At 39.9% G+C, this 27,904-nt stretch overlaps 1 protein-coding gene across 3 annotated transcripts; it reads right to left on the bottom strand.

The window, feature by feature from the left end:
* Positions 1–49: 49 nt before the first annotated feature.
* Positions 50–25,127, bottom strand: kcnn2 (potassium calcium-activated channel subfamily N member 2). 3 transcript variants are annotated; one of them, XM_056404334.1, is made up of 9 exons: positions 24,072–25,127; positions 23,546–23,641; positions 12,434–12,852; positions 11,977–12,118; positions 11,668–11,778; positions 11,454–11,581; positions 9,333–9,341; positions 6,303–6,372; positions 50–2,125 (listed from the first exon to the last, which is right to left on the bottom strand). In XM_056404334.1, exons 1-9 carry the CDS (start codon positions 24,840–24,842, stop codon positions 1,850–1,852), a joined length of 2,022 nt encoding a protein of 673 aa, XP_056260309.1. In that variant the 5' UTR covers positions 24,843–25,127; the 3' UTR covers positions 50–1,849. The 3 variants fall into 3 exon arrangements, with proteins under 3 accessions (XP_056260309.1, XP_056260308.1, XP_056260307.1); XM_056404333.1 differs by lacking the exons at positions 6,303–6,372; positions 9,333–9,341 and having other exon boundaries at positions 1,976–2,125; positions 23,546–23,638; XM_056404332.1 differs by lacking the exons at positions 6,303–6,372; positions 9,333–9,341 and having other exon boundaries at positions 1,976–2,125; positions 24,072–25,125.
* Positions 25,128–27,904: the final 2,777 nt, after the last annotated feature.

Raw genomic sequence — 27,904 nt, 5'->3', positions numbered from 1 at the left:
TGTCCTATTTAATACAAATTTAAATACAATGAAAAAAGGACACATTCAATTTTTATAGTTTAATTGTTTATTGTTTAAGTCGCATACAGTATAATCTCTCATTGGTTTCTACGTTGCTGAAGTTGGTGGACTGAACATCTGTCATTGTGTTGACCTTCTGATTGACTTATTGGTTGGTGGTTTGGCTGGTTGAACAAGTTCATTGCTGCTGTATTGATGAGTGACCACCAGATCTTCTCTCACCCATGCTATGCTCTGTGAATGTTGAAAAGGTTGCATTAACAACTACTGTATGTTCATATGGGGAATATTACTGTCCAGAGGGTTTATTGGCCACATCAAGGCTTTTCACACAGTTGATATATAGACACACTGTGTGAAAGGCCAAGAAGGATATTTCAATCAAATTGAAACATTTTAATTTGCTTTCTGACATCAAAACCTTTTAACCCTAATAAATGCTAGTCACTATAGGTAGATTTACCAGTTCTACTCTTCCAGCTCAGCCCTCAGAGTCATCTAAAGCATTTGCTTTAAAAAATAAATGCATTCTGAAGAATAATGCAATTTTAAAATCTGTGTACAACCAAGATCAGGAAAGAACATAACAGACTATGTATGTAGTATGTATCTTAACTCCAGTCCGAGAAAACCATATGCTAGATATGCTGAATCTGTCGCTTCTTATGTCCCCATTGTTGTTTGTTTCGTTGTAGGAGGTGTGCTTGTCCTCATCAAAATATATAAAAATAGGCATTTTCTTTTTAAAAGGTAGATACGGTTTCTGCGAGTTGTTGTTCTGCATTTGTTGTTGCCCAGCTGAGATGACAGCAAGCATAAATAGCACAGGAATGAAGGACAGGAGGTGAGACACAGCAAGACAAGGGCTAATTACTGATTTTGTGATCACTCAGTACATTTCTGTAGACCTCTGCAGGTCTAAGTTAATGCTTCTTTGTGAAAAACAGAAAAAGGGCTTTGACTTGATTCATCAACACTGGCCACAACTTGAGAACTGACAATAATAAACCCATGCCCAAACATCTCAAATGTTCTTCTTTTAATGAGCAACGCATCTTTATATCATATGTCAGTCAGCATTGAAGTGCATTGATTAAAAAGTAAGTGCAAGTACAGATTTTAATGCATTCATTTTGACTAGAGGATTAAATTATTTGCAACGTCGCCCCAAAAATAGTCATTCTACAGGGGCACTCTGCAAAAAGAAAACCACTATAGTTGATGCTGTTTCTAACCTAAAAGATATATGCTTTTTTCCCTCATTTCAAGCTTTTTAAGTTATCTCTGAGTGACACTGTGTAGGAGTGATTTTCATCTGCCTTCTGCTATCAGTTCACTCCAGGCCATCAAACACAGCACTTTTCCTCAATATCACTGTCATTCTCCCTGACTGATTTCTCAGTGGTTTCTCAGTTTGCTTTGAGGAACACGGCAACTGAATCAAGCCCGCAGAAGCACAAAGTCTGTGAGAAGCACTATTTTAGTGCAATAGTTTCACACTTGGTAACCTTGCCACCTAAAACTGGCTACCTCTGCATAGAGATGGAGTAGAGTTCTTATCATAGCCCCATCGATAGGCCTTTTAGTTTTTACCGAGGGAAGCGCCATTATTTGAGGTCTTGTCACCAGAGCAAGGATAACAACATCTTTTGAGGTAATAAAAAACAAATAACAGCATGAAGTTATCCATTAAAATGCATTGTCCCCAGTATCTTGGATTCTGTCATCAGAATTTGGATAATACTTATTGAAACCATAAGGCTTTACGATAAATGCAACTTGGCCATATGATGGCAAAAGTCTTCAGTGGAGGCATTCCCCTTGGACTCTAGCTGCTCTCGGAGGAGGTGGGTGGTGCTGTGGAGGACGACCTCCGTCGGGACACTGACTGTGAGCGCTCAGGGCTGTGTTTGTCATAAGGCTGGAGCTGAACCTCCAGGAAGTCCCTGTGCTGCTGGCTGATAACCTGGCTGATGAGTCCTGGCAGAGCCTGCAAGTTACTCAGTAGAGTCTCCAGCTTTGTCTCCAGCAACGCAATCCTCTTCTCCATGTCCTCTCCTCTCTCATTCAAGTCCGATATCATGTCATACATGATGTTCTGAGTCTGGAACAAGGGAGAGGAGACACACTTAACATGATCATTTTCCAATTTGTTGTTATTTTTTATGGACAACCTGAAAATGCTATATGTGTCCAGTATTAGCAAACAGTTTACAGATAAAAACACAAGCTTCTTCAATACGTCAGTACATGTACAGCTGAAAGCGAGTTATCAGATTATTCTGAAAAGAAGAGGAAAGGAAGCTTCACATTAAAAGATTCACTCCTCAACATATCCTGTTCAGACGGCAGAAAAATGTAAATGTTTAGAGTCCATTAACAACTGTTCATTGTCTGACAGAAAAATTATTAATGAATACATTCGTATCTTTTCAATAGCCTAAACTTTTTTTTTTTTTTTTAATTTCAAGCATTATTGGTCATTGCAGTTGTTGCCTTGAGATTTAAATTTCTGAAGCAATTTCAGTGTGAGTGATGGGGAACAAAATCCACAGTCACTGTGTAAAATGCACTGTAAAGTTAAAATGAAAATAATCAATCTCAATCTCAGTTTGACAAATCATGGTAAAGGTTCTGTAAACAATATTTTAAACAATAATTCAGCAGCAATTAATTTTCTATGTAAAAAATATAGTGGAGTAATGGCGCCCTGAGCAGAGAATGAAGTCACATCCCCTCGGTGTGTTTTATAATCTTTCTTTCTTTTATAAAGTTTCTCTGTTCTTGGTTTTGGTATGCGGAATGGCGCGTGCGTGTTAGTGCATGTAGTCCCTCCAGTTAAACTATAAGTCCACAGTCACTCCCCACCTTTACAAATACGCAGGGACCGCCCACAGGTTAGATGGCACTACAGTACTCAGCATTCAGGTGAAAGCATCTTCCAGAGTTTCCTCCACTGCAGAAACCACTTATTCAGCTAAAAAGGCCTCCAACAAAGAAAGAGATAAGACCAGAGCACGTGGGACCTACCAGCTCAAATCTCGGCCAGCTGGTGGACCTTCAAAACATCCATAAAGTTTTAAAGTTTTTACCTGCTTAGTTAGTATATTTACCGGCTCCTCATTCGTATGGACGGTCCCAGTATAAGTCCAAGGCTGAACTTCTTTCCCAGTCCAACTGTGGAGGAATACCGATATGGCTGTACCAAGATTGAGACCCCTACTAGCTGCTAAAGGCTCCAACTAGACTCGGAACTGGCTCTTCTTCTCGTCGATGTGTAAGTAACTTTATGGCTATTTAATGTTACATGTCTGTTTTCAGTCGTGACCAGCTACAGAAGCCACGATAACATTAGCTAACTTGCTGCAACAAGTATTATGAATTCGTTTGGCAAATGTTGGTGTTGCCAGCTGGCTTGCTACTAGCATTATTGTGGAGCATATCACGGCAATGTCAACGTGGGCTAATTATTGTGGCTGGCTTGTTGTTGTTGTCTCTCTCGTGTACACAGGGTAACTTTATTCAGTTGTGCCTCTTGTTGTGTGTTTAGTGGCCACTTTCACTGGGCTTTGTATCACCTGGCTGAATGAGAACATGAATGGAGGGAGGATTGTGGCTGACGAAGTGTTTGTATTGGTCTGAGTTGTTGGTGGTCTCGTGCAACATCTAGTGGGAGTGACGATCTCTACAGAACTTATCATTTCCTCCAGAGTTACTGTGTTTTTAGTAAAATATCGTCTTTGGTCTTCGGTGACCTGTATTTTCTTGCTATGCCGAAACATAGGGCAAGTGAAATAAAAACAGAATTTTGTACTAAAAAAAGCTATGGTGGATATCCGGGATATTTAACTAAACCAGAGTGTTGAGACCTCATATTAAGTTTGAATGAACTTTTAATTGCATTTTTGCATTGAAGGACTGTGGCTTTTGTCCCTCATCACGTACTGTATATTGAAATAGCTCTAAGAGGGCATGTCATCATGCCCCAGTAGGAACAGGAGAAATAATAACAGCAAACAAGAGCCCCTTACAACTTAAATATAGGCAAATGGGTATTGATTAAGGCAGAGCTGAAAAATAAACCTCAAGTTATCAACATGAAAACCCAGCCAACCTGAGGAATCAAATTTTACAAGTCAAGGTAAATGCGTCTATTATAGTACTGTCTATCTATTTTGGTGGCTGCAGTTTCCCAGCAGACTGTCCCATTGTCCTCTACTTTTGGGTGATCAGAGGTTGAAAGCAGAAAAGTCAATCCCACATTTAAAATAAGAACAGAGGATCATCAGGTTAAGTTATTTTTATGCTCAGTAGCTACAACCTTGAGAACCAGCACATTTCCTGCTAGCTAAAGAAGGGCTGACTTTATATGAACACTTAACGAGAGTTCATAATCATGCCAGAGTACATTAGTCTATGACCTTGAGGAGACAGAAAAGGTGCCTGCTGACTTTGCATGAAGCTTTTTGCTCTTTTGATGCATCAACCATCTGTTCACAGACTTTTTAAAAATACAGTGTAGCTACGATTTTTTTTTTTTTTTTAATAAAAAATAGTCAACACACGCTGAATCTGTGTCACTTCTTGGGTAAAGAGTAGGAGTGTTGCTGCTGGAGGGCGGTTTCTAAGGTATTATTCAGCAGAGGACTAATAATCCCTGGCAGCGTAGAGGCGATACCATCCATCACTTACCTTGTCCTCTTCTGATTTGAGGCAGCAATAATGGGATAGGTTGTTTATGTGAATCAGTGAGGACTAAAGTAGTACTGACGTTGCTCAGCCTGACAGCTAGTGGAAACAAGGCTTTCACTGTGTTGTATTACTTACATCAACACTAATCCAATACTTTATTTCTGTGAATATTTTTCTGTGGATTAGAAATGAAATTCAGCATTTAAACTGTTCATGTATGATATATTATCTTATACACATGTTATTCTTCCTCTGACGGAGAATTTCATTGCTGCTAGGCACGGGTCTACATGCAGAACTGAACTAAACCAAGTCTAGGCTTCATCTGTAAATCATGAAATGAAACATGAACACGATAAATAGTGATGACATAAAATGTTAGAGAGCAAGAAAAGAGGCCTACTACACCACGAGGAAACAAATATCATGAACAGAGGATGTTACTGATGGAGCAAGAATATATGCGGTTATTACAGATCCACTTCAACCCCTGTCAACACCAGACACTATCAACCTATTTGTGGACAAGAGAAGGGGAGAAAAAGAGAGAGGAGAGTGCAGAGATTGTTACAAACAGCAGCTTGAGTGAGCAATTTTGCAATTTGAGGACATGTAATTCAGCCTGAAAAGCAAAAGTGAAGACGATGCTGTGGGGAAAAAACTGCATCATTTAAATGAGAAACCACATTTTATATTAGACTGTAAAGGAGATAATGAGTTAAGGGGAAACACTGTGATCTGAGGAATTTCACATTGCACTGCAGAGGCAATGCAGCTGCCAGTGATATGTTCAGCTCTATTTAGCTCCATCTTTCCACTGAGAGCACGAAGAGCTACACTGCCCTCTCATGGCGTCAGACTCTTATAACAATGATTAAAGAGGCTGCTGAGTGGCACTGGCTACAAGCCACCTTATCCAATGTCACATCCTGGCTCTGGCTACTGTTTTACAGCAGGAGGTGATTGGGCAATATTAACTAATACCTTTCATGGCACGCTGGCCTGAATCCAGTTTGACTGTGGTGTACTTTTGAATGTCAAAGCCCTCTGCCTTCTTCTCCTTTCTTTCTCTGCCTTTACTTCTGGCTGAATCATCAGATCACAGTGTGTCTCCCTTCCCAGGTTACTGTTTCTGCTGTGTCAGGCTGGCGTTCTGCCTGGTCTTTCCCTAAGGTTTGTCAACTTCTGTTTAGCGCATCTGGAGACAAATATTAGAGAATGCATTAAGTGAAAAACTGCATTTGGTTTTTGCATAGACAAAAGTGAGTCTTGTTAGTAATTTTCAGGCGAACATGTCCTGGGGATAGTAATTTGAACTGTGAAAGAAAATTTATTAAGTTATTATTTCATACCCAAAGGATCCAAAGCTTAGGTGAACCAGAATTATCACACAGATTTATTTTTAATCACCTTTTGAAAAGCCTGTCTGTTTATTTGACACCTGTAGACTTTGATTGTATTAGAAAACACAACTAATTCAGCGAGTGAACCAGCATGCATTGAATTCAATCACACAAAGGAATGAAGCTTATGAGGATAGTTGTCTATCCTAATGTACAATGCAGCAGTAGACTGTTAGTCTAGCTTACCTTAGCAAGGTCCACTAGTGAGTTTGCTTGGTCATTCAGCTTGCGTTGCTCCATTTTAACACTTCTCAATCTGAACACAAGACCATTCAGAACCCAATAAATTAACGCTATCAGAAGTTTTTTTTTTTTTTTTTCAAATCATTTTTAAATTTGTGCGCACACAAAGGCATACACATGAAGAACACTCCTCATGCACAAGATGTGTGTAGAGAATGCAGGGATTGCAAGGGTCAGTCTGTTTGGTTGAGCTGCATGCAAGTGGAAAGGAGACCACGGAGGGGGGAGGGGGGAGCTGCCACTGAGGAGAATGAGACCAGCTCTACATCCTACCAACCAATACATACAACCATACTAAAGTAACAAAGAACTCTTGTACCTTTTAAAGTTCGCCTTCTGGTTAAACCAACTTTTCTCTTTTTTCGTAGTTCTGTGAATTTTTGTTATCACTTAAAAACCCACAGATAACAAACACTGTTCTCTATAAAGTGTTTTCCTTCAGAGACTTTCCTGTATAAACATTAAAAAAACATGACATCAGAAATGAGAGAAGTTTTCACAATTTGTTTGTTGATTAAAGCTTGTTCTAAGAATTCATAAAGGACATTATTTTCCCAGTGACAGTTAAATTGTGAGATTAAATAACCTGCGATATGGCCCACTTTTTTTTAGCAACCAGAAGTCTGCATAAAATAACTTGCCTACTCCATACAACATGCTTAAATAATTCACATCTCCTGTTTAATTAAGCTCCTACAGCCTGTTTTACTCATTCTCTCAGGGGGCTCAAAAACAGCTACTGTGCAGTATTGTAGAGTGTCGACCACACGTGGTCTCAGGATATTAAAGAGGGTTTTTTTTTGCCCTGACTCACCCACGCATGCTAAATTACACTGGGCACAATAACAGAATGATATCAAGATGGCAAGTTTGCCAATATTTTAGATTTTGATTAAAAAAAAAAAAAAAAAAAAAATCATAATAATAAAAACTATAACTAACTGAGCCATGAATGCAGTGTGAGGTGATCATTAGGTCCTGTATGTGATGAAGATCGAGAAGGGATTTCAGGGGCCCTTGGGGAGTCTGCTAATTAGCCGATATACACCCATTCTCATGCAATGCAGGATCATTTCTCTGTTTCCTGAAGACAGGCAGATGTGGAGCGAAGATGACAGGTTAGACCAACAGAGGGTGCCACAGGAGTCACTACAGAAAACTACAGGCAAGGAAAGATGTCCTGACAGCTGAGGACCGAAATGCTTCATACAGAGCAGACTCTAAAGACAAGTGCAGAATACTATTGTAAAACAGCACTTTTCTTATTCAAGTGATCGAATGAAAGAAAAAAAGAAGGAAGTAGTCTATCTAAAATGATGAAAGATATTAGATATCCAATGTCAAATGGTTTTGCACTTGATGTAAGACCTGTTAGAAATATACATTTCACAGTTGGATGACCAATAGCTGTCAAATGAGGTCGAAGTGGAGGGCAGCTTGAGGTCAGGACAAGGAAGCATACATGCCCTGTCTTTTATAGTCTATATGTCTCTTTCCCTCAGTCAATCACTCCTCATGGGCAGCTCTGCTTTTGAATGGGCACTCTAAATCTGCTTGCTATTCATCAGGGGAAAACGGCTACGCTAAGCTTTTCAATACCCCACTAAATCTGTTAAGGCAATCTCAGTTAGTGCTGTGCCATATTTTTTACCCTCCCGACTTGCTTTCTTTTGTCATGACCTCCGTTTACCTCATTGTGGAAAGAAATGCTAATTTTTCTTCGGGTGTAATGGACAGGGTGAACATTCTGCAGCCCTTTTCTTTTTTCTTTATTCCTGTCCGTCCCTGCTGACAGCTTCATGCCGTCAGTCACAGTTTGCAGCCTCTCAGGCACAAACGGGATTGCTCGGAGGCTTTACCCTGACCTTCCTCTCAGGTCACTTTCCCGTTTCTCCAATCCACTGATCTCTGAGCTAACAAGCACTCACTCTCCTGTGTCTCGCTATGATTCCCACTTCAACCTTGTGGTTGGGAAGGGACAGCGTTCCCACAGGGAAGCTGTACCGACCGAGACGCTTGACTGAACAGCTGTTGTGGCCTAACACATACTGCAACATCTTGCCTGTGGTGTGGTAAAATGCACCAAACAGATAACCTCAGGAGTGTTTCAGCTGTGTCTATCGCTAATTTTGCTTATTCCTGTTAGGGCAGAGATGCATGACAGCTCAATGTCCTTCTTATGATACTGTTTACCAGCCATGATAACACTGGATCAGTGTCTTTGCTAAAGTGTCATCCAACAGAGAAATGGAGGAAATGTGGCTGCAGATGTAGTAACAGGCGTAACAATGGTTCCACACGCCGAAAGATGACCCTGAGCCCTGATCTGTATGAGCATGACATAAGTTGTATAACATGACTTGAGGGATATCATAAATATTATACTTGTGTTACTGCGGGTCTGCCTCCTGTAGAGCTCTAGTCGTCATCCTTCGGTAAGTGAAAGCACAGTTGATTGGAGTTTAATCAGTGGCTTTCTGATTAAAGATCAAATTCTCATCACATCCATGCAGAAATGGAAAGAAAAACACCCTCCATCACTGATAATTGAAATTCACTTAATATGCATTTGTGGGTGTGTTCACAATGTGCAGCATTGGTCCACTGAATAATAACGTCTAAAGGGTGTTTGTGCTGGTTATTTAAAGCTGTGATTGCAACACAAAATGCTGAAGATTGAATGTGAGACTGTGGTGTGTTTTATAAAATTGACAGGCTACTCAGTTGAACAGTCATCTAATAAAAAAAACAAACAAAAGACCTTTGTAGCACCTTAAATGAATTTATCTGGCAAAATTAAGATTGTGTCGTGTGAAACAATTCAGTCATTGCAAACAACATTTTTTTGCGGCATGAATTTCACTTATCAAATGAAGGAGTGTAATTTTTTTAGTCACATTATTGGGTTCAAGGACAAGCTCTCGTTAGCATGCACACAACAGGTCTGTATCTACGTGTGAGGCGAAGACTTACTTTCGAGCTCTATTTTCATTGTGTTGACACAAACAGGAAAAAAAGGAAACATGAAGTAGACAAATGAATTATTACAACATCATATAAACATATTCAGATGGCAAAATCTGTTTGCTCAGGACTGGCTGCTGTAACCCCTCATCTCTATACTCTCTGTCGCCTCACGTCTGAACAGCAGCAACCATATTTGCTTGACTTACTTCTTCCTGCAACCTGTGTGTTATCTTGCGATGTTTGGACTGTTTCTTGTAGCTGCAGCTTAGCTCGCTCTCCAAGTCTAATCCCTTTTCTCTACACTAGTGCTGGTTATCAGAAATATACAAAGTACAACCTTCCTGTTAACGTGACGTCTATAAGTGTTCACCAACACAGACAGTGCCTCAAAGCGTCTATGGTGCCATTTAACAACTGTTTACACCTCATATCCTTTGCTGTGAGTGATGATGATGTCTGAGTGAGTTTCACACGCGGTCTTGCAGCTTTTACCAGAGGAAACCGGCACGATGATATCTGATTTGATGTTTGATATCGCCTCATGACAGGTCAAGGACAGCTGTAGGCCTTTTCCAGCCCTCCACTTGAGCGATCTGCTCGCTGTCAGGCAACTTCCTGTCCTACATTCATCTCAATCCCGAGTTTGTGTCACACACCCAGCACATTGGCTGCAGGCAACACTTAAAACTCTCTCAGATAAGGCCTGTGAAACACACTACGTCATGAGACAAAAGAAAATCTTTATAAGAGGACAGTGCTGAAACCATGCTGAGTATTTGTCCTTGCGCACAGAGCTGGACGTGACTTTTTCCCACCGAATCTGGTTCTTTATAGATTTAGCTTTAGCTCAGAGGGATTTCCCTTATTAGGCTGTCCTAGAGAACAAGAGGTGGACATGAGACGTTGTCACCACCGCTGCAAATCGCCTGCAAGGACATAATGACTTGACAAAGCAACCATGACAAAAGACTATTAAATGGCACAAATCTGGATGCGGGTTGCAGCAGCAGACAGTTTATGAGATTCTCTACCTTGTAATTACACATCCTAATGTCTTTCAAACATAAATGTGTGTTCAAAAGATCCATGAGCAAATCAAAGTTGTACACAGGAGAGCACAAAGACCCATATACATACATAAAACCACAGAAAGCATATGAAACAAACATATAAAAAAGGGACATTTTACTTGAGCATAAAGCTACATAACAATAAAGTCATTGTGCATCTAGTTACTTTTTTTTTAATACAGCACGGAGCTGAGTTCCAGTTCCTGAAACACGCCACAGATTAGGTGTGCATGTAAGCACTGTAGGTTGAAGAAAAACGAGATGAGGCAAGGCTAAGATCAATACTGTTTTGGAGTTAGATAGCACTTTTGGGGTCCTTGGGGATGCACTAAAAGACTAGCTGACAGGTAAGTGTCTGACCAGCCGCTAGAAAAGTAGAAACCCACATGTATCAGCCCTGAGGTCAGCCTGACATCTGACTCACAGTGAGAGACACACAAAAGCCAATCTGACAGCAAGAGGAGAGAGAGAGAGGGGGTAAAGAGAGCGAGATCAATATCATACTGCTGTGAATTCTGTAACTCTGGAATATTTCAAGGTAAAATTAGTTGTTTTATTGTTTTTTTTCGGGAATACTTCTATGAAACTGTGGCTGCTGAAAAATTCACTGTTTCCGCAGTAACTCTGGGAAAATGGAAATTTTTTCCAAATCTCATTCAGAGAAAACACCATTTTACACAGATAAGATATGTCTCTTTCATGCTGGCAATTCCTAGCCTGTTTAAAAATAAATGAATTACAAGAACCTCTAGTGTATCAGTGAATAATATTTGCATAAATTTAGTCCCCTGCATATTTTACCATTCGTTACGATGCTGAATCAACAGGCCAACTCTTTACCACATCTGCAAATTTAAAGTTAGTCAAGCCAGGTGAAACATGGTCATGATACACAAAGATCTTGCAATGGTATGAGCAAAATATTTTTGCTACAGGTGTCAAACAATTCAGATTTCAGGTTCGTGTAGCATTGGTGAATCATGTAAATACACTGCTGGATAAGAAGATATTAAACCGACATGACTGGCGAGATCAGGGTTAATGGCGTGGTACCTACTGGTGAATGGCTTGGAGAAATTTCCTCTGGTGCTTCCTGACTCTGGCGTGGTCCATCTTCCTCACCAGTTTGGTGTTCTTGTAGATGAGCCATGTCTCCCTGAGAACATTCGCAGCTGTGTTTTTCACCTAAGGTGCCCAAAAAAAGGACATGTTTGGTTAAGAATGCGGGATATCTGTGATGTCAAATAACTTAATGTGGAGTGCTCACTTACTCTTTTTGTTAGCTGGGTGTCCATCATAAAATTGTGGACATGTTTTTCAGCTTTGGTTAATTCCAGTTTCTTTGCAACCACAGCCACCACCAAAGCAGTGCAGCCAGCACCCTGTGAAATAACAAGAATGGACAGGCACAATTGCACAATGTGGATTTTTACTTATTTCATTTGCTTGGCCACTATTTTTTCCTGTCATTGAATGTTAGCAGCATATTAGTCACAAGAATGATAAGGCCTCCTGTATTCCTGTCTTTCAACAGTTTCACAAGCTGGCAAAGAAAAAAAACTGAAGTCTGCTTTTCTCACCATAATGCCAGTCAGGAGGCAGACTCCTTTCCCACAGTATGTGTTAGGGACCATGTCCCCATATCCAATGGTAAGAAACGTGATTGAGATCAACCACATGGCTCCTAGAAAGTTGCTGGTTATGTCCTGGTTGTCGTGGTACCTGTAATAAATAATAAATACAACAGGTTGACCAACCTTAAAGCACCTGCAGAAACTGATGCACTTCAGCTTCTCTAATGACTAATTCTTATTTTAAAAAAAGAAGAAAGAATTAGGATTTAATCCAATGTAGGTTATGAGATTAAATTTCAGAGTACCGTAGGGCTATAATCTTTTCTTACACTGTGTGTAAATCTTTCTATCTTAATGCTCAGACACAGACTGAGCTTAGAAGTGTGTACATTATCTATTTTTACTCCTTATCTATGTTTCATGCTGAGCAGCGCAGCATAGCGTGAGAAACTGATCCAGGCACCTCTCGCAAGCTCTCACAGTCCATGCAGCAATGATCCACAGCGAGATAGTGAAGACCAGCAGCACAGTGCCAGGACAGATGGTCATGAGGGTCTTCATCACAAAGCGTGTGTTAAAGTTAATCTTGTTGAGTGCACCGATGCTGCGGGATGAGGCGTCCGTGAAGAGCTTGCTGTGCAGCAGCATGACACGAGCGATGAGGTACAGCCGCAGGAACATGGGGATGGACAGGATGATGTCTACATCCGCATCCGTCTTGGATGGCACGTAGGAGTAGGCCAGGCGTGCGGTCCAGGTGAAGGTGTAGTTCCCTGGGATGGGGTGGATGGCGCACACCAGGATCTCCAGGCAGATGAAGAAGATGCGCTCATATGTCATGGCTATCCTCCAGTCATCGGCTGCGTTGTCCACCATAAATAACTGTAAGGAAAGGGCACAGTGAGGCTGATGGAGGGTAAAAGCCAGCTAACATTTTCATCATGGTGACACAGCAAGCTGCAGGAAATCATTAAACCCATTAAACAATAAGTCACAAATAGCCTTGGGTCATTAAATCACATTTTTGAATCACACTTTTTAAAGACCATAGTAATTTCTTCTCCATTTTAGACAAATCTTTTATATATATATATATATATATATATATATATATATATATATATATATATATATAATATACACAGTATTTCTGACCATGTTCCACAGTATAAAATTTATTCAAGTAACTGTGCTCAGAACATTTGGAGAAAAAAAAAAAAAAAAAGATTAAAAAATGACTAATATGATAAAGGGCGGACGGTATGTTCTTGAACGAATGAACCATGATATAAGGGTATGGGATGAATGTTGAAAGACTGAAATATTTCTTTTTCAGAATGCATTTTCCAAAGTATACCATGGTGTTTTCATTTTTCAGGTGGTTTTCCTGCCTTGTAGTAACCATTTTTTTCATATTTATGTCTGTATGGTGAGAAAACCATTGTGATAAATTACCTACCTCAAGTTTCAAGTCTGTAACAGCTTTTCTGGAAGGCAGAAAGTAACTCAAAATGTGAGCTGACTAATTGATTAATCGATGTATTTTGATAATCAATTAATTATTTCAGGCATTCTAAAAATTGCGAAAAAAGCCAAACAGTCTCTAGTTCCCGCTTCTCAACTTGGAGGATTTACTGCTTCTCTTTGTCACTGTAAACTGAATATGTTTGGGTTTTGGACTTTTGATCAAAACAAGAAGTTATGATGGACATCTCAGACTAAACAATGAATCAGCAGATGGATAATGAAAACAATTTGTTGCAGACCTAATCAAAATAATTAAAAATTCTAAAATTCTACAATTAATGGCAATAATTAACGTAAAGTATGCAATTTGTACTAAATAAGCTTAATAGTCTGTGTGCACATGTGTGACTATTACTCTGGGACTGAATTCTGCCATGTATGTCCCCCTTACTCTGTTTCTCTCATTGTTTTCAGACTCCCTGAATAAGAAAAATAAGTGTTAGATTAGCAGCATGCAGTGGCATTTTCAACTTCAAAGCGTTATACTGATGAGAACATCTGCCACCTCCACATTAGCATTAGGTTCCGATCGCCTGGCCACCCCGACCAGAAGGTAGGCCATTTCACTGGGGATTTCAGCATGGGTGAATTTCAACACCCCTCATCACTCTTCTCCACCTCATCCTCCGTCATTCACTGTAGCTTCCTCACATGGTCACCTCTGCTGCTGCTGCTGCTGCTGCTGGTCCCTCCTCTTGTTCTTCCCCTCCCTCCTCTTCATCACTTTAAATCCAATCTGCAGTCATCTTCTCTCAAAAGATTCACTGCACGGTGTATTCACCCTGAGCTAATGGCTCAGCCCATGACCACCATCGCCAGCTAATTCACAGTGATCCCTGATCATGCCTCTAGATACACTATCTCAGTCTTACCCCTCTCACAGAGCTTTACAGGTACCGGTGCGTGTTGGAGATTAAATACTATCAAACTGTATTAGCTTCCCCTACATTTGTCAAATAATTCCTCTCTCTGACACGCCACACTGATATTCCTCCACAGCTGCTCCGGTTCTTTCCGCTCAATCACCTCAGTGTCCTCTGCCTGTGTACAGGCCATCACAACTGGCAGTAGATATTTCACAAAATGTTGCTGTCAGCAAAAATAAGTGAGGTTTCCTCGTGGCTGTTTTTTTGCTATGATAGCAGAAGCCTTTCTAAAGGAGAGGAAAGAAAAACTGCACATGATTACATTTTGTCACAAACCTCCCTCATATGCTTGGTAATCAATTATACGATGTCCTGTGACATCTTAGGATTTAAAATCAGAATATTTACATACAATGTTTTTTGCTTACAGTTTAGCATCCTTGCGACCGGGACTGTGCTCAGGTCAGTTCATCTGTCAGCTCGGCTCATCTTTAAAGTGTGCAGTTTGGGATTTTCAGTGACTTTTGTGTGCTCCACAAATACTTGTTTTCATTACCCATGAAGACTAGTGAGGAAGAATTTAATATACATTTTTTAAACTTAAGGACTGTACAGAAATTAATAGGGGCAGAGGTGGAAAGGAAATGGGGAGGAAAGTTATTTTCCTAATTTTTGCTGAAAGGAGGGTGGTCTAAAATTTTTGGGAGAGCAAGAGGAGATCTAAATTTTTCATGTCCCAGATTTATATTTTATTTCATCCTTTTTTGCAGATTTTACTGCAAGAGGCTCGAAGGCCATTCTGCCATATGTAGAGCAACAACAATCATGTCTCTGCATCAGGACTTCATTTTCTAGTCTCTAGCCCGGCCAACATGTCAGATTTGAGAAACAGTGGATGTAGTGATTGAACATTATCTCTGTAAAGTGTTGCCTTCCCTTTATTCTGTATCATTACAGAACAACAGCCCCTCGCCTGCATGTGCCCCTTTCACTTATTCAGTAACACTGGTAATGACTGTGTAGTAACTCTTGGTTCAGAAATAGAAAGCAGCTGGAGTGCTTGGTAAACAAAATGCAACGTGTGTTTATCAGGTTTTTCATAATTTATGAAATTCAAATTCAACTCCTTATCTGGGATTTGGGTATGTAAAAATTGTTTCATTAAAATATTAAGCTTGAATTAGGGCTTAAATTTACAGGGGTGGGTGTTGCCATATTTAATGTCAAAGGCAAGATCCGAGCCAAATATAAATAACCCTGAGACATAAAGTTCAGTCAAACATAAAGTTCAGCCCCCTTCACACCCAAATAATTTTCATGCAGTCCCTTGGCTGCTTAAGTATAAAATATACTTGATATGTTGATTTATCAGTCAAACATCAGTTTTAGTTCTATGAGAAATAAAATGCTCAGCACACACTGGAGGCACACATCACGACTCGGCATCTTGCCAACTAGTCTCCATTTAGTTTAATTTGGAATTTCTCATTATAGAAGTAAAAAACTGTCCCAGTTCTGGAGGGCTAATGGGATCAGTGACCTAGATTGTAAATTTAGCACTGATATGTTACATAAAATAGAATCGCTGAAATAGTCATATTTCTCACATTGAAAAGAAAGCTCCCATTCAACATGTTCAACTCAAGGACAAAGAAAGCACACAGAAAATCAATAATGCTGTACGCTGCAACTTTTCACCCAGACATACATGAATGCTCCACATACTACAGTTTGACAGCTTTAAAGGCTTTAACACACAAACTTCACTGAACCCACAATAGCAAACACTGTGCACTCATTAGAGCCTCTGAGCCAATTATATGTCCAACAGCCACTGTACAAGAAATATCAGCTGTCAGTGATCTGACACATAACAACATAAACAGAGCAAGCTACAGCTAACACATGTCCCCGAACAAACGGCACAACTGCCCCACAAAGGTTCCGCAGCTCATTTATATTTATTTAAAAGCTACAATCAAAGTTTCCCCCAAACACAGAAAACACATGGATTAAATTTTCAGAGGCAGTTGTTCATATCAAATGAGTGACACCGAGCTCCTTTAACAAACTGACATGTGTCAGAGAAGTGTGTAACTCTAACCACAGCTCGTCTTGTTCAGCTTTCCAAGTGAGTGTAATGTAGACATGGAAACGCAAGCTGTGACTCCACTCTGCCACGGTTTCTTACTTACAGAATTAGGTCTCTGAAAGCAGCTAAATCTATTGTTTGCACACAGCACAAGCTGCGTTTTATTTTACATTTTAAACAACAAACCTGTCCTGTCAAAAGCAGTTACAAAGTTTGTTACCTCAAAACAATGTAATTAAACATTTACACGCAGGTTGCATAAGGAAAGCCTACTTGGTGGGTAAAAGCAATTATGGTAATGGATGACCTGAAATACAATACTCAAGGGCCCTTTACCTCAGAGCATCAAATATTCCATGCTAGCAGCAGAACCAGCAGTTATGACAGAGAGGTGGGGGAACCATCTCCAGTGGAAAAAACATTAAACTGTGTGGTTTACATCACGTCAGAATATACTACAGAGGAAGACACTGAAGAGTCAGGAAATTGAAAAAGCTGACGAGTCAGGAAGCCTTTAAATTAGTTACAGGAGGCTGACAAATAATTTAAACACCACGAGTAAAAGGGATTTTAAAATTGAACTAACAGCTAAACACATGTCTACAAAGGTTGAAAGCAACTTAGAAGTCTGCAGTTTCAAAATTCACATATGAAATGCTGATTGTCAAAGCAACAAGAAACATGTCGTAAAATATCTGAACCCAAATACATTTTTTGTGAGCAATTGTTTAATTGCATTTTGGTAGATATATAAATCAAGAAGCTATGTGCACAGAGACACCATCATTTTTCCACAACAGCCAAAATAAAAATGATGCCTTAATCAAACACACCTCTCAGCCCTGTCAACCTGTAATACTGCCTTTGACTGAAGCAGGGAGGATAAACAATCAATAAATAATAAAGACAGTTCTAGTAAAATTCTAGTAAGGGGGTATGGTCTCAGAAAATCACATCTGTCTAACTCACACAAACTGCATCAGCAAAGCTGAAACTGACACGAATGTGATGAAAAATACTGATCAGAGTGTAAAGGGCACGGACAAATGCTACTAATTAATGATGAGTTAGTCGCTTAAAGGATCTAAATTACAACAAATATATTTTCTCACTTTACTGTCCAGGTTTTGAGAGAGATTGCTGCCCTCACCCGAGCACAGTGGAAGTGAATGGAATTTCCTCTGTGCTGCTCGCACCATCGCAAAGTTCACGAAAAGTGTCAACGCAGTGGTCGCGCTAGAGGAAAAGTCAGGGGATCACCAAAGTCAGTAAGCCTCATTGTCTTGGGAACATGAATTTCTGTACATAATTTTGTGGTGAATTATCCAAGAGTTGTAATATTCTTTTTCCTAAAGCCACACAACTGTTACATTTAATTAAATTTAATTACATTTTAAACCAAAACCTATCTGCATGACCAGATACCTCAACTGAAAGGTGAGGAAAAAAACAGGATATATCTGACCCTTTTATTTCTTTCATTAATTTTTTATGTGCCTTATGTGGCCCTTATAGCCCCTCATTTATTATATAGACATGCACAGACCGAGACACATAAGCACGTTTGTCCCTCCGTACATGTGGGGACACATCCTAACCTCAACCCTAAAACTAAGTCTCGATTGGCCAAAATGGCGTCACTGTATCCTCACAGTGACATTAAATAAAAAAGCACATATATGAAACTCCTGCGTTGTGCCACAGATCTCAGAAAACAAACATTACGGCGTTTAATTTTGAATGAGGATAAATCCAGATGATTTTTCTTGGATATTCAGCTTGTTTTTTGACGGATAATAAGATACAGTCGAATCAGTAAGAGTGCATGTCCTCTGCTCGTCATGTGACAGTTTCATTTATGTAAGGTTGAGAGACGCTGCAGTTGAATTTGTCCTGAGATCATTCCCCGCCTACCGCTTGTCCTGCCTCTATACTGTGCAGTCTCCAAGGAGCTCAACAGCGATGCTAGCTGGGTTGGTTACTGGTTTCACTACGCTCAATATAACTAATGGAGTCCAGCTCAATATTTAATCTGTGTAATGTGGAGATGGGAACATATATCTTGTCACTGAGAATGAAATCGCTCAATCTCATTAGTGAATTAGGTTGAGAGGTTCAGCCCAATTAGACATTAATGCAATGCTTTATTTATGATATCAAAGTGAGCCACTAAGAGGCCACTTTGCTGAGTAAATCTGAAGCTGTTGCAGTTTGCTTTTGTTTCTGAAATTAAGTTTCACATTTGCATATACATTCCTCTCTTCAAGCAAAGTCATTTTAACCTCTCTGCGCCAAAGTAAAAGCTCTTATAAATCTTTCTTTAGACTGTTGCAGTTGTGTCCAAGTCGCCTACATTAATAATCTAAAATTTGCTGCATGTTTAAAGCCACATGCAGAGCACAATTTCGTAAATGCCATCAATAAATAATCTTTAGGATGCTCAACTCTTTGGGAGGCTGTCTCTGCCCTTGAAAGCCTGTATGTTCAGTGAAAACACTGAGGTCACCAGCCAGTGGTGGTTATCTGACTCCGGTCTGGAGTCTCAGGTAGAGGACAGATTTCACTGTGAGAAATGCAGAGCGTCTCCTGCAGTTACACCATATCTCTCACACATACACACCACCCAGGGGCGGTCTGACAAGCACGGCCAAGTTTGGCTTTGGCAGGATTCGCTGGCACAGCGTTGGAGCGATGTGTTGTTATTTTATCTTTTCTGCAGATTGTAAAATGTAATACTGGGCGACTGTGAAACATCAGTGCTGACTTTTATCACAAAAGTACACATCAAAGACAGAACAGGCCCCAAAGCGTTTTGCATTAGCTTGAGAAAACTCAGCAGAACTGTCATCACAAGGTACAGCGACATAGCAATGGCCTTAACACAAATGCCCCTCGGCAAGAGGCCTTTGATGTGAGAAGAAGAGAAAACTTTCAAAATGTCAGTTTCTGTCTGCTTGAGGAAAAGGTGAATTCATCAACCATCTTAGCCGTGAGACGAGGAAGATGCTCCCAGCTCATAGCTCATATCAGACTTTGACAATGACAAATCAAAGTCAGGAAGGAGCTTCAGACTCCTCTCCCTTTCCACTCGTACAGTAAGTCGCTGCCTGCCAACACAGCAAACTCGACTAAACTAAAAACGTCTAAAAATTCCTCGGGCGGATCGCCAGCTGTCAACAAAAGACATTACTGGGACTAAATCAGGCCGATAACATTTGAAGGAGAGGTATAAAAGGATATGTGCTTCAGAATTTTGAATGACAGCAGTATGTACAAAGAAGGGTATTATGTCTCCTAATTATACATGCTGGTACAAACCTAAGGACATTGAGCAAAACATGGACACACTGTCTCCCTCTGTTAATGCACTTGGTTCTGTGTCACCTGTCACTGCCGCTGCAGATGTGTCCCTCAACAATTCAAACGAAAGCTAGTGTCCAACATCTATCCTGTCTGACCTGACCTTTCGAGTTCTCAGTCACTCCGACGTCCTGTTGTTATACCATGTAAAAATGAGAGGGCACAGTCTTTACCGAGTTTGACAAGTAAATCAGTTTTAAGGGGCTAGAAGTGGTGGAGAAATACTTCATCATCTTGACTTATGCCTCTGCATCTGACAGGCATCTGTGAGTACACATGGATGTGCATGCATAATCTATTTCACTGCAGGAGCAAAATTTCCAACATGGAAAAGTGCACTTTAGAAAGCACTCCACTAATATCACCAACAATTTGGCCTCATTTACAGTTTGAACAAAAAACAAATTGAGGGTCGTGAACCTGGGATTTTACATTAGACTGAAGAGCACAACAGAGGTCAGTGTGAGTGTTAAAAGTATCTCTGGTGCTATGTTTCATCCAGGTGATAATATAAATAAAAACGGAGTCAAATAGTCACCGGGTTTGTGTTTGGTTAAGTGAAATTCAGTGTCAGAGAGTCACAATTTAAAGGGACACTCCACCAGTTTCTCAGTGGTGGGGGAAAAAAAGCCAAGTACATGACCTCAACTACTTAACACTTTCTACTTGTACTTCAATGTATTTCAGAGCGAAATGTTGCACATTTTACTCCACTACATTTATCTAACAGATAAAATAATGTAAAAAACTTATGAAGAACGTAAAAGATAAATCCTCAGACGAGACGTTTGAGGATGCCACGTTGAGCTCTGTGTGATTGCGATTGACATTTTTCGCTGTTATCTTGTGTTTCACAAAGCCGAAAATTATTTGGTTAATTGAGATTAATTTATAATGAACATAACTCTTGGTTGCTAAAATTCCAAACACCCTTGTTCCAGCTTCTCCCAGGGTTTGCTTTGTTAGGATTTTGCTGCCTTTCTCTGTTTTATATCAATGTGAACTGAATATCTCTGAATAGCTTTAGGTTTGGAAGTGTCTATTGGTCAAACACAACATAAGAAAGTTGTCACATTGAACTCTGGACAACTTACAATTGAGATTTTCACCTGCATACCTCATTATCACTGACAAAAATAAATCATAAGTTAGGCTTTTCATTTGTGGGGGTTCATTTCAGTCTTCATTTAGCCCTGTGTCAACCTGACAATGTGTGATATTTCACACTTTGAGGCTGAATTCTGGTCTTTAAATTCAACACGGCACATTTCAAAATCACATTTTCACATGAACTCAAATCACTTTTTTTTTTTTTTTTTCAGTTGACGTCTTTTGATCAAATTAGTTTGTCACAAAAGCCTGGACTGAGCAGCAAACAGCGGAAGCACAGAGAAAATGTGAAGGGAACACGCACATTTCAACGCTGCTGTGTGTGCATGTCTGTGTCATTAGTAAGATAGATTTAGAGTGTGTGTGTGTGTGCGTGCAAGCGCATATGTCAGCCTGCAAGAACCAAGTAATGACAGACTAGCAACAACAGGCACAAAGGCCCCTTAGGCAGGGAAGGAAAGGAGCAGCTGGTGTGGTGGAAGTTGAAGTATAAACACTATGAGCTTGATTTAAATAATAAGTTTCCAGGAACTGGCTGCTAGTTTGTTCCAAAGGACTTGATGAATTAGAAGAAGGACCTTATAATCAACTTTAGAGCGAAGAGTGACTAAGACTGCAGTGACGTGATGATGTTTTCTGATTCATTTGAGTGTTCAGGCTTTGAATAAATTGTATATAAATGACTATGGAGAGGATATGTGGTGAAAAGTCCATTGCAGTAATCAACTCTGAGGCAAACAATTGCCTTAATAAGGTTTTCTAGGTCAACAAAGGAGAAAATGTCTTCCTCGTGAAGAGAGAGCTATCTAGGGTGAAACATGTTTTGGATATTGACGTGAGTGTCAGAGGAGTCTGGATCAAAGAGGTCTGAGCAGCCTTGCTGTGGGGCAAATGTGCAGCTGCTGACAATGAAAGGAAAGGAAAGAAAAGCTAGTTTTAGAGCAAAAAGGAGCATTTCAGCTCATCTGTGAATGAAGGAAATCATGTTGCTTCACAGCTATTTTTAATGTGTAAAAGAGAGGGTTCAAACTTTGTAAAACTGGGTATCATCGCCTGTGTTTCTGTGTCACAATATAGGAATATACAGTCAACTGTGACCAAAACTATGTAGCATAATTCAGTGCTTAAGCATTTCACTGGTTTAATGTGAACAGGGACCGTAAACCTAGGACTGACGCACGACTACCGATTCAACACAATCTGTTATCAAACTCAACTAAATGAAACCTGCCGTGACGAGGAATGCGCCTTTGCAATATATTAGTCACAACTGAATCGTTACAGTATTTAGCATCAAGGAAAGTTTGTACAAGCAAGAGGTGAAAAAGCTCAGTTTATGAATTGATTAATTTACACAGAATTAGAATAAAAGGTGTGGAGGCAGAGGGAGGGAAGAATGAATATGATACTCATTCAAACTTACAGTATGCTTTCTAATTTATAAACAGCTACTGGGAGCTGTCTGCAAGGGAAATGAAAACGCTTTTGTTATGCATTGAAATATGGTAATGATGTCTGTGCATTTCTATCATCCCTCATAAAGAAAGGTTTACAATGAGACATCTGAAGGGGGCGACACGTTTTACTGTTTGGCTATTTCAATGACTGATACTCCCCTCGGACTTGTAAGTCCTAAATATACCAACAAGACTGATGAATATACTGTGACTAATTCAACCTTTAATGCAAGAGATGAGAACCTAATGTTTTATCCAAATGTGGCATTTTTTTTTTTTTTGTATCTCAAAAAGCCCACTCTACATCTTGAATCTAAGACTTAATAGAGAAAAAGAATGAAGATGAAAACAGATGGATCAGCTCATATAATTTATCTGAAGGCATTTTCAAAAATCACCATCTTGTTTAAAAGTCAGAAAATCCATTAACATGATTAAACAGCATAAAAAATGCTTGAGCTGTGTTTCTTTTCAAGTTTTCCTTTTAAGCTGATTTAATTAAAAAAGAAAAGAAAGCTTTCTGAAAACATACGTTCACCCTGCAGAAAGTGGCGCCATTAATTTTGTGGCTGTTTAACAAAGACACGAGTGCTGAAGCGCAGGAGGAACTGTAAGTAATGCAACAATGCTCTGAGGCAGGGTCATAAAACTGTGCAAGTGTTGAAACGTCTCAGGGGAGCTTGACGATCTATATCCATCCACTGAACACTGTGAGGGGTTTCTAAATCTTATCAAAATGTATAATGAACTATTAGTGTGGCTTCAAAACACTACAATCTACAGTGCAAAAACCTCTGTGCAATTACAGTGTTATTTACACTATAGTTATAGAACAAACATGAGATGCTTTTATCCTAAGAATGATGAAAAGTGAAAATAAATAAAGTTGTCAAAGCCATCCAAAATGTTCATGTTGCAAATATAATTTCAGTGAATAATTACACTGCCCCATGCTGCAGAGAAATCACTTTCTTACACAAGCATATGGATAATCAGTAAAAAACATCTTTTCTAACACTTAAAGGAATAATCTGCAAAACTTATTGGTTATCATATAAAGTGCACTTTTATAGCTAAATATTAGTACTTATGAAATGTGATGACATATGGTAAGATGACCCTCTAACATCAGTTAAAGAATAAGGAAAGTGTTGCAACATTACCTGTATCTCTCTGGCATGGTATATGATAATCAGCCCCAGGAGAATGATTGTAGAAAGGCTTATCAGGCATTTTAGAGCTAATGAATACAGGGACTCCTGGAAAAGAGCAACAACACTAAAGCCAAACAACACACAGCATCATGACATAAAATCACATTCTTATATGGTAAAGCAGCTGTTACTTCTGTGACAAACATCTGGGCAAAAAAAACACATAAAAGTAAGTAAAAATTCAGTTTGGTAAGGCGCACTGCAACAAACGCTGACATGATATCTTCTTGTATTATGGGGTTCCCCTTCATGGTTGGACAGCAGTGGGCCTTCTGGCCTGCATGTGACTGGAAATGTGACTAACTGGTATACTTTATAATAAGCTCAGACTTCTGCTGCTAAAGTGACTGTTTTTCTTTAACACTTTTGACAGAAGTTGTTTAATTTAAACGGCTCGCTCCCTCAGTCGCATGCCACTAAATTAACTCTAGGTCTAGACGGGACTGCGCGCCATGGGCTCTGGGTAAATACGCACCTTTCCATAGGCTCCCCATGAGAGTTCAGTCTCTATAACCATAACAACGATCCCAAACATCCCAAAGATTAAAGCATAGTCGCTGAGCCGCTTCCTTTTCTCAAACAAGGCCCTCCTGTGGCCGAGCTTTTCCCCAATGTTCTGGTTCTTCTTTTTACCCGATTTACCGCCGCTGTGGCTGCAGCCTCCCCCTCCGTCTCCCGATGCGTAAGGCATCAGGGTGGTGGAATTATTCTCCGGCTTGGATACTAGAGTGTCCGACGCATCTGCGGCTGAGATGGGCTGTAAAGGCTGGGACTCGGAATCAAACTCGTGTATGTTTCTGCGGGACGAGCTCAAGTTGCTCAGCGGCCGCATTACGCCGCCGTTGTATCTGCAGCTGCTCATGGCTATTTCATTGTAGGAGTTACTGTCTTTGTGGCTGCTGCCCAGGCTGCCCCGCTGCCGATCGCGGCAATGCTGCTGCTGATGGTGAGGATGATGATGTCTGGATGAACTACCATGACTAGAGGGTGTGAACTCGCAGACGCTGTACTGGCAACCTTGCCTCGAAGACGTTTCCGAAGGTGTCCTTAAAGTTCCCACAGTGGTCGGCGACGTCCCGCGAAAGACGAGGCTTTTTCTCGCATCGCAGGTGCAGTTATTGCAGGTGCAGCATTGGTCGTGCTGCTTCACGAGCCGATCCTCCCGCCCGCAGTAGTGCTGGTACTTACAGTGCTGGAACTGCTGCTCTGGAAAGAAATCGTTCTGCAGCTGCAAAGGGGTTTCCATGTCAGTGCTGCTGTTTAAAGCAGCAGTCGGGTACCACAGAGCACCCGACGAAGGGCGTTATGGTACTTACGGGAGGACAGTGCCGCTGCATGAATAGACCCATTTCGGCTCCGGTAGAATGTGAGAGGATCCTCCGATTGGGCAGAGGGGACCAAAACAACTGGCTCGACGTCATGAAAAGGTTGCAACCATGGGATGTGAAGCCCAGCCTTATTTCATCAGAATCAACAAAAACTACAGAATTATTGCCTCTCTCTCTTTTTTTTTTTCTTTTCTTTTTTTTAAATTTGGAGATCTACCTTACACCAAACAGAGCCGAGCTTTTGACAAAAACTACTTCACTTCTTTTCTGAAACTGTAGCCACAAACAGAATAAAAAATAAATACATTTAAAAGTATAAATTAAAACACACAGAAGGTGTATTTTCTCCTACTGTGGTTACATATCACTTCACCAATACATTTCAGCACTTTAAGATATGCCATTCTCACAGGTGTGATTTAGCTTTTGCAAACAACGCATATCAATCTATTCATAAATTCCTGACTGATTTCCCATTTATCGACTTCACAGGAAACACCCTGCAACCGTTGATTTACAAGGTGCTGATTTCATTCAGCTCATTGGCCGTCGACCATGTGACCGTGCAGGCCTGTAGCACTTAAATGACCGGGGCCTGTGTCTGCAGCCACAGATTGATGTGACCGCTGGTGGCTGCGTTATTAATGGAGTAGAAGAGTTATATCACCCTGAGGAAATACAGCCAACTGCCCGAGATTGAGCAGCTGTGGGGGCATAAACCAAAGCCTGAAACCCAATCATCCACACGTCCCGGCGTTGCAGCAGCAACAAATTTAGTCTTAGGGCTGTTAGGCTATATTGGAGTTATGTTTTTGTATTTGTAGTGGGATTTTAGTCAGAGCTGCACAGTTCGTTCACAAGGCTTTCTTTGCCACAGCTGCATTGGAGTCGTAAAGTTCTCGTTTTCTTATATATATCTCATCTCATCATCCATGAAAAACTAAACAACTGTAAAGTTGGAAGCTGATTTAAAATTTATATATTTAATATTTTATGATGAATATAGGCTCGTGTATTGTTTTTGAATGGGAGTGATGAAAGTGGAGCTGTCCATAGTGCTGAAGGGCAGTCCATCATGAAGTAACTTTCAGCACCGCGGACAGCTCCACTCTCCCATTGATCACTACCAACCCTTTAATAAAACAATCCTTCTGCACAGGATCGCAATGCGCACTTACTCCTGATTGGCTGGATACACATACCACCTGACACCTCCCACCTTCTCTAGGCGGAAGCTTCTCCTTCTTCTTTTCTATGTGTGTGTGTGGAGTCCCGGTGAATGAACACAGGGTTTATAAATTCAACACACATATCGCTCACAGGATGGACAAACGGTATCCGTCCTATCCGGTTAATGTTTGAGCTGTGTCGTTGCTCTGTGGGACACAGTCAAACAAAATACGGCTGGAGAGCCGTTCATATAAGCTGAATGATGATCATTCTAGACGGTATTACCTGGCAGCATGCATCTCAATCATTTAGTTATTTTCCAGATATCTTGGTAAATCGTAGTCCACCCAAAGTAGACTTTTTTTTCAAACACTTAATACCCTTTGCCTTCCTCACATTATCATCATACAATGTACTGCAAAACTTCATTTCAAAATATCTCATTCTGCTGAGCTCATTTCAAAATTGTGTTACTGTGTAAAATCTGATTACTACATTTGATGTTTATTAAGTCTAAAACTCATTGGAGCTGAATTAAAGCTGTTTGGTAACTTATTACTACTGCTCATAGGCGTTTAAAAATGACATTTCAATGTCAAATTTCTCATATAAGTCCTATTGAGATTGAGACTTCATTTCATCCCTTCATTCACAAGGGATACCTGTGTACATGTAGAAAAAAAACAATAAAGGTTACTGAAGAGCATTAATATACATTAGAAAATAGGAAAAGGAGCAAGTTATAAAAAGTGCATTAAAAAGCAGAACATATGATATTATTTCAAAAAAGAGGATCTGAATCAGGAAGATCTGTGATGAGCCTCACCACAGTGTTCATGAATTTCTTTCAGTTTAAGATTTATGGTCATGGGGATAATTATAAGAAGTGCATTCATATTCGTCATACACATATTATTCATTTATAGTCTGTGTTATTGTGGAGCTGGTTATTGCTCCCCCTGGTGGTGGAAATGAAAGTGGAGACTGACATGCCAGTGCACTTAAAAGAGAAGAAAAATTCTACTATTCTAGTGTGCTGCTGGCTCACAAAGGCTAACATGATAACTTTTAATTCATTATTTTACAAACTGATATGTTGGTGCATCCTTTAAGGACTAAGCTACATTTAATTCAGATGGGATGTGTAGAATGAGAGTTGTGTTTCAAATCAAATAGAAGATACAGAGAGGTTATTCATAGTCAAAGTGAAGCCTCCAACATCCATACATCTATAGCTATAGAAACAATGAATCAATAATACAAAATCACAAAAAAACAGTAGAAAAACATAGAAAAGTAGAAAAACAAAAGTCTAGAGGATTTCAATTCAATGATACATCCCAATCAAGATTACAAACTCAAACCCCACATGCAGTAGAATATTTAAATATAAATGTAGAAATGTACAGTAAAAGAATTATACTGAGGATCACTGAGATTAAAATTTCTATCAATAGAAAAACTCAAGGGACAAATCTTTACTTGGACTCAAGGACGAACTGATTAGATTTTGGTTGTCAAAGGTCACGATCACCTCACAAAACACATTTTTAGCAATAAATTAAGACTCTACACAGCAATTATGACACATTTTTATACAAATGGTTAATATTTTATATGATTCTGGATAAACAAGGATGTAACCTGAAACTACTCTTAGTTGCAGAGGCATACAACCGTGAATCAGTAATTCTATTTACTTTGTTAGCTGTTCACTGATTCCTATTGAATACTGTAGTTTAGATATAGCTATAGATTTGAGCAGCCTGTTCTGATCCTGAATTGTTATTCGTTTGTATAGACTATAAAT

Source organism: Seriola aureovittata, chromosome 18, assembly GCF_021018895.1.
Source record: "Seriola aureovittata isolate HTS-2021-v1 ecotype China chromosome 18, ASM2101889v1, whole genome shotgun sequence".
Classification (NCBI taxonomy): Eukaryota; Metazoa; Chordata; class Actinopteri; order Carangiformes; family Carangidae; genus Seriola; species Seriola aureovittata.
The sequence above is the reverse complement of the archived record's forward strand: the minus strand, read 5'-3'. Positions and strand labels throughout refer to the sequence as shown.

Bases quoted from the DNA above. Each gene is read 5' to 3' on its own strand.
- kcnn2 (XM_056404334.1), bottom strand. From the start codon at position 24,842: ATGGAAACCCCTTTGCAGCTGCAGAACGATTTCTTTCCAGAGCAGCAG. The intron at 11,582-11,667 runs GTAAGTGAGCAC...TGGGCACCTTAG, and splicing joins ACACCCAGCTAACAAAAAGA to GTGAAAAACACAGCTGCGAA. The intron at 2,126-6,302 runs GTAAGCTAGACT...CCCTTGTTCCAG, and splicing joins CACTAGTGGACCTTGCTAAG to ACTCAGAACATCATGTATGA.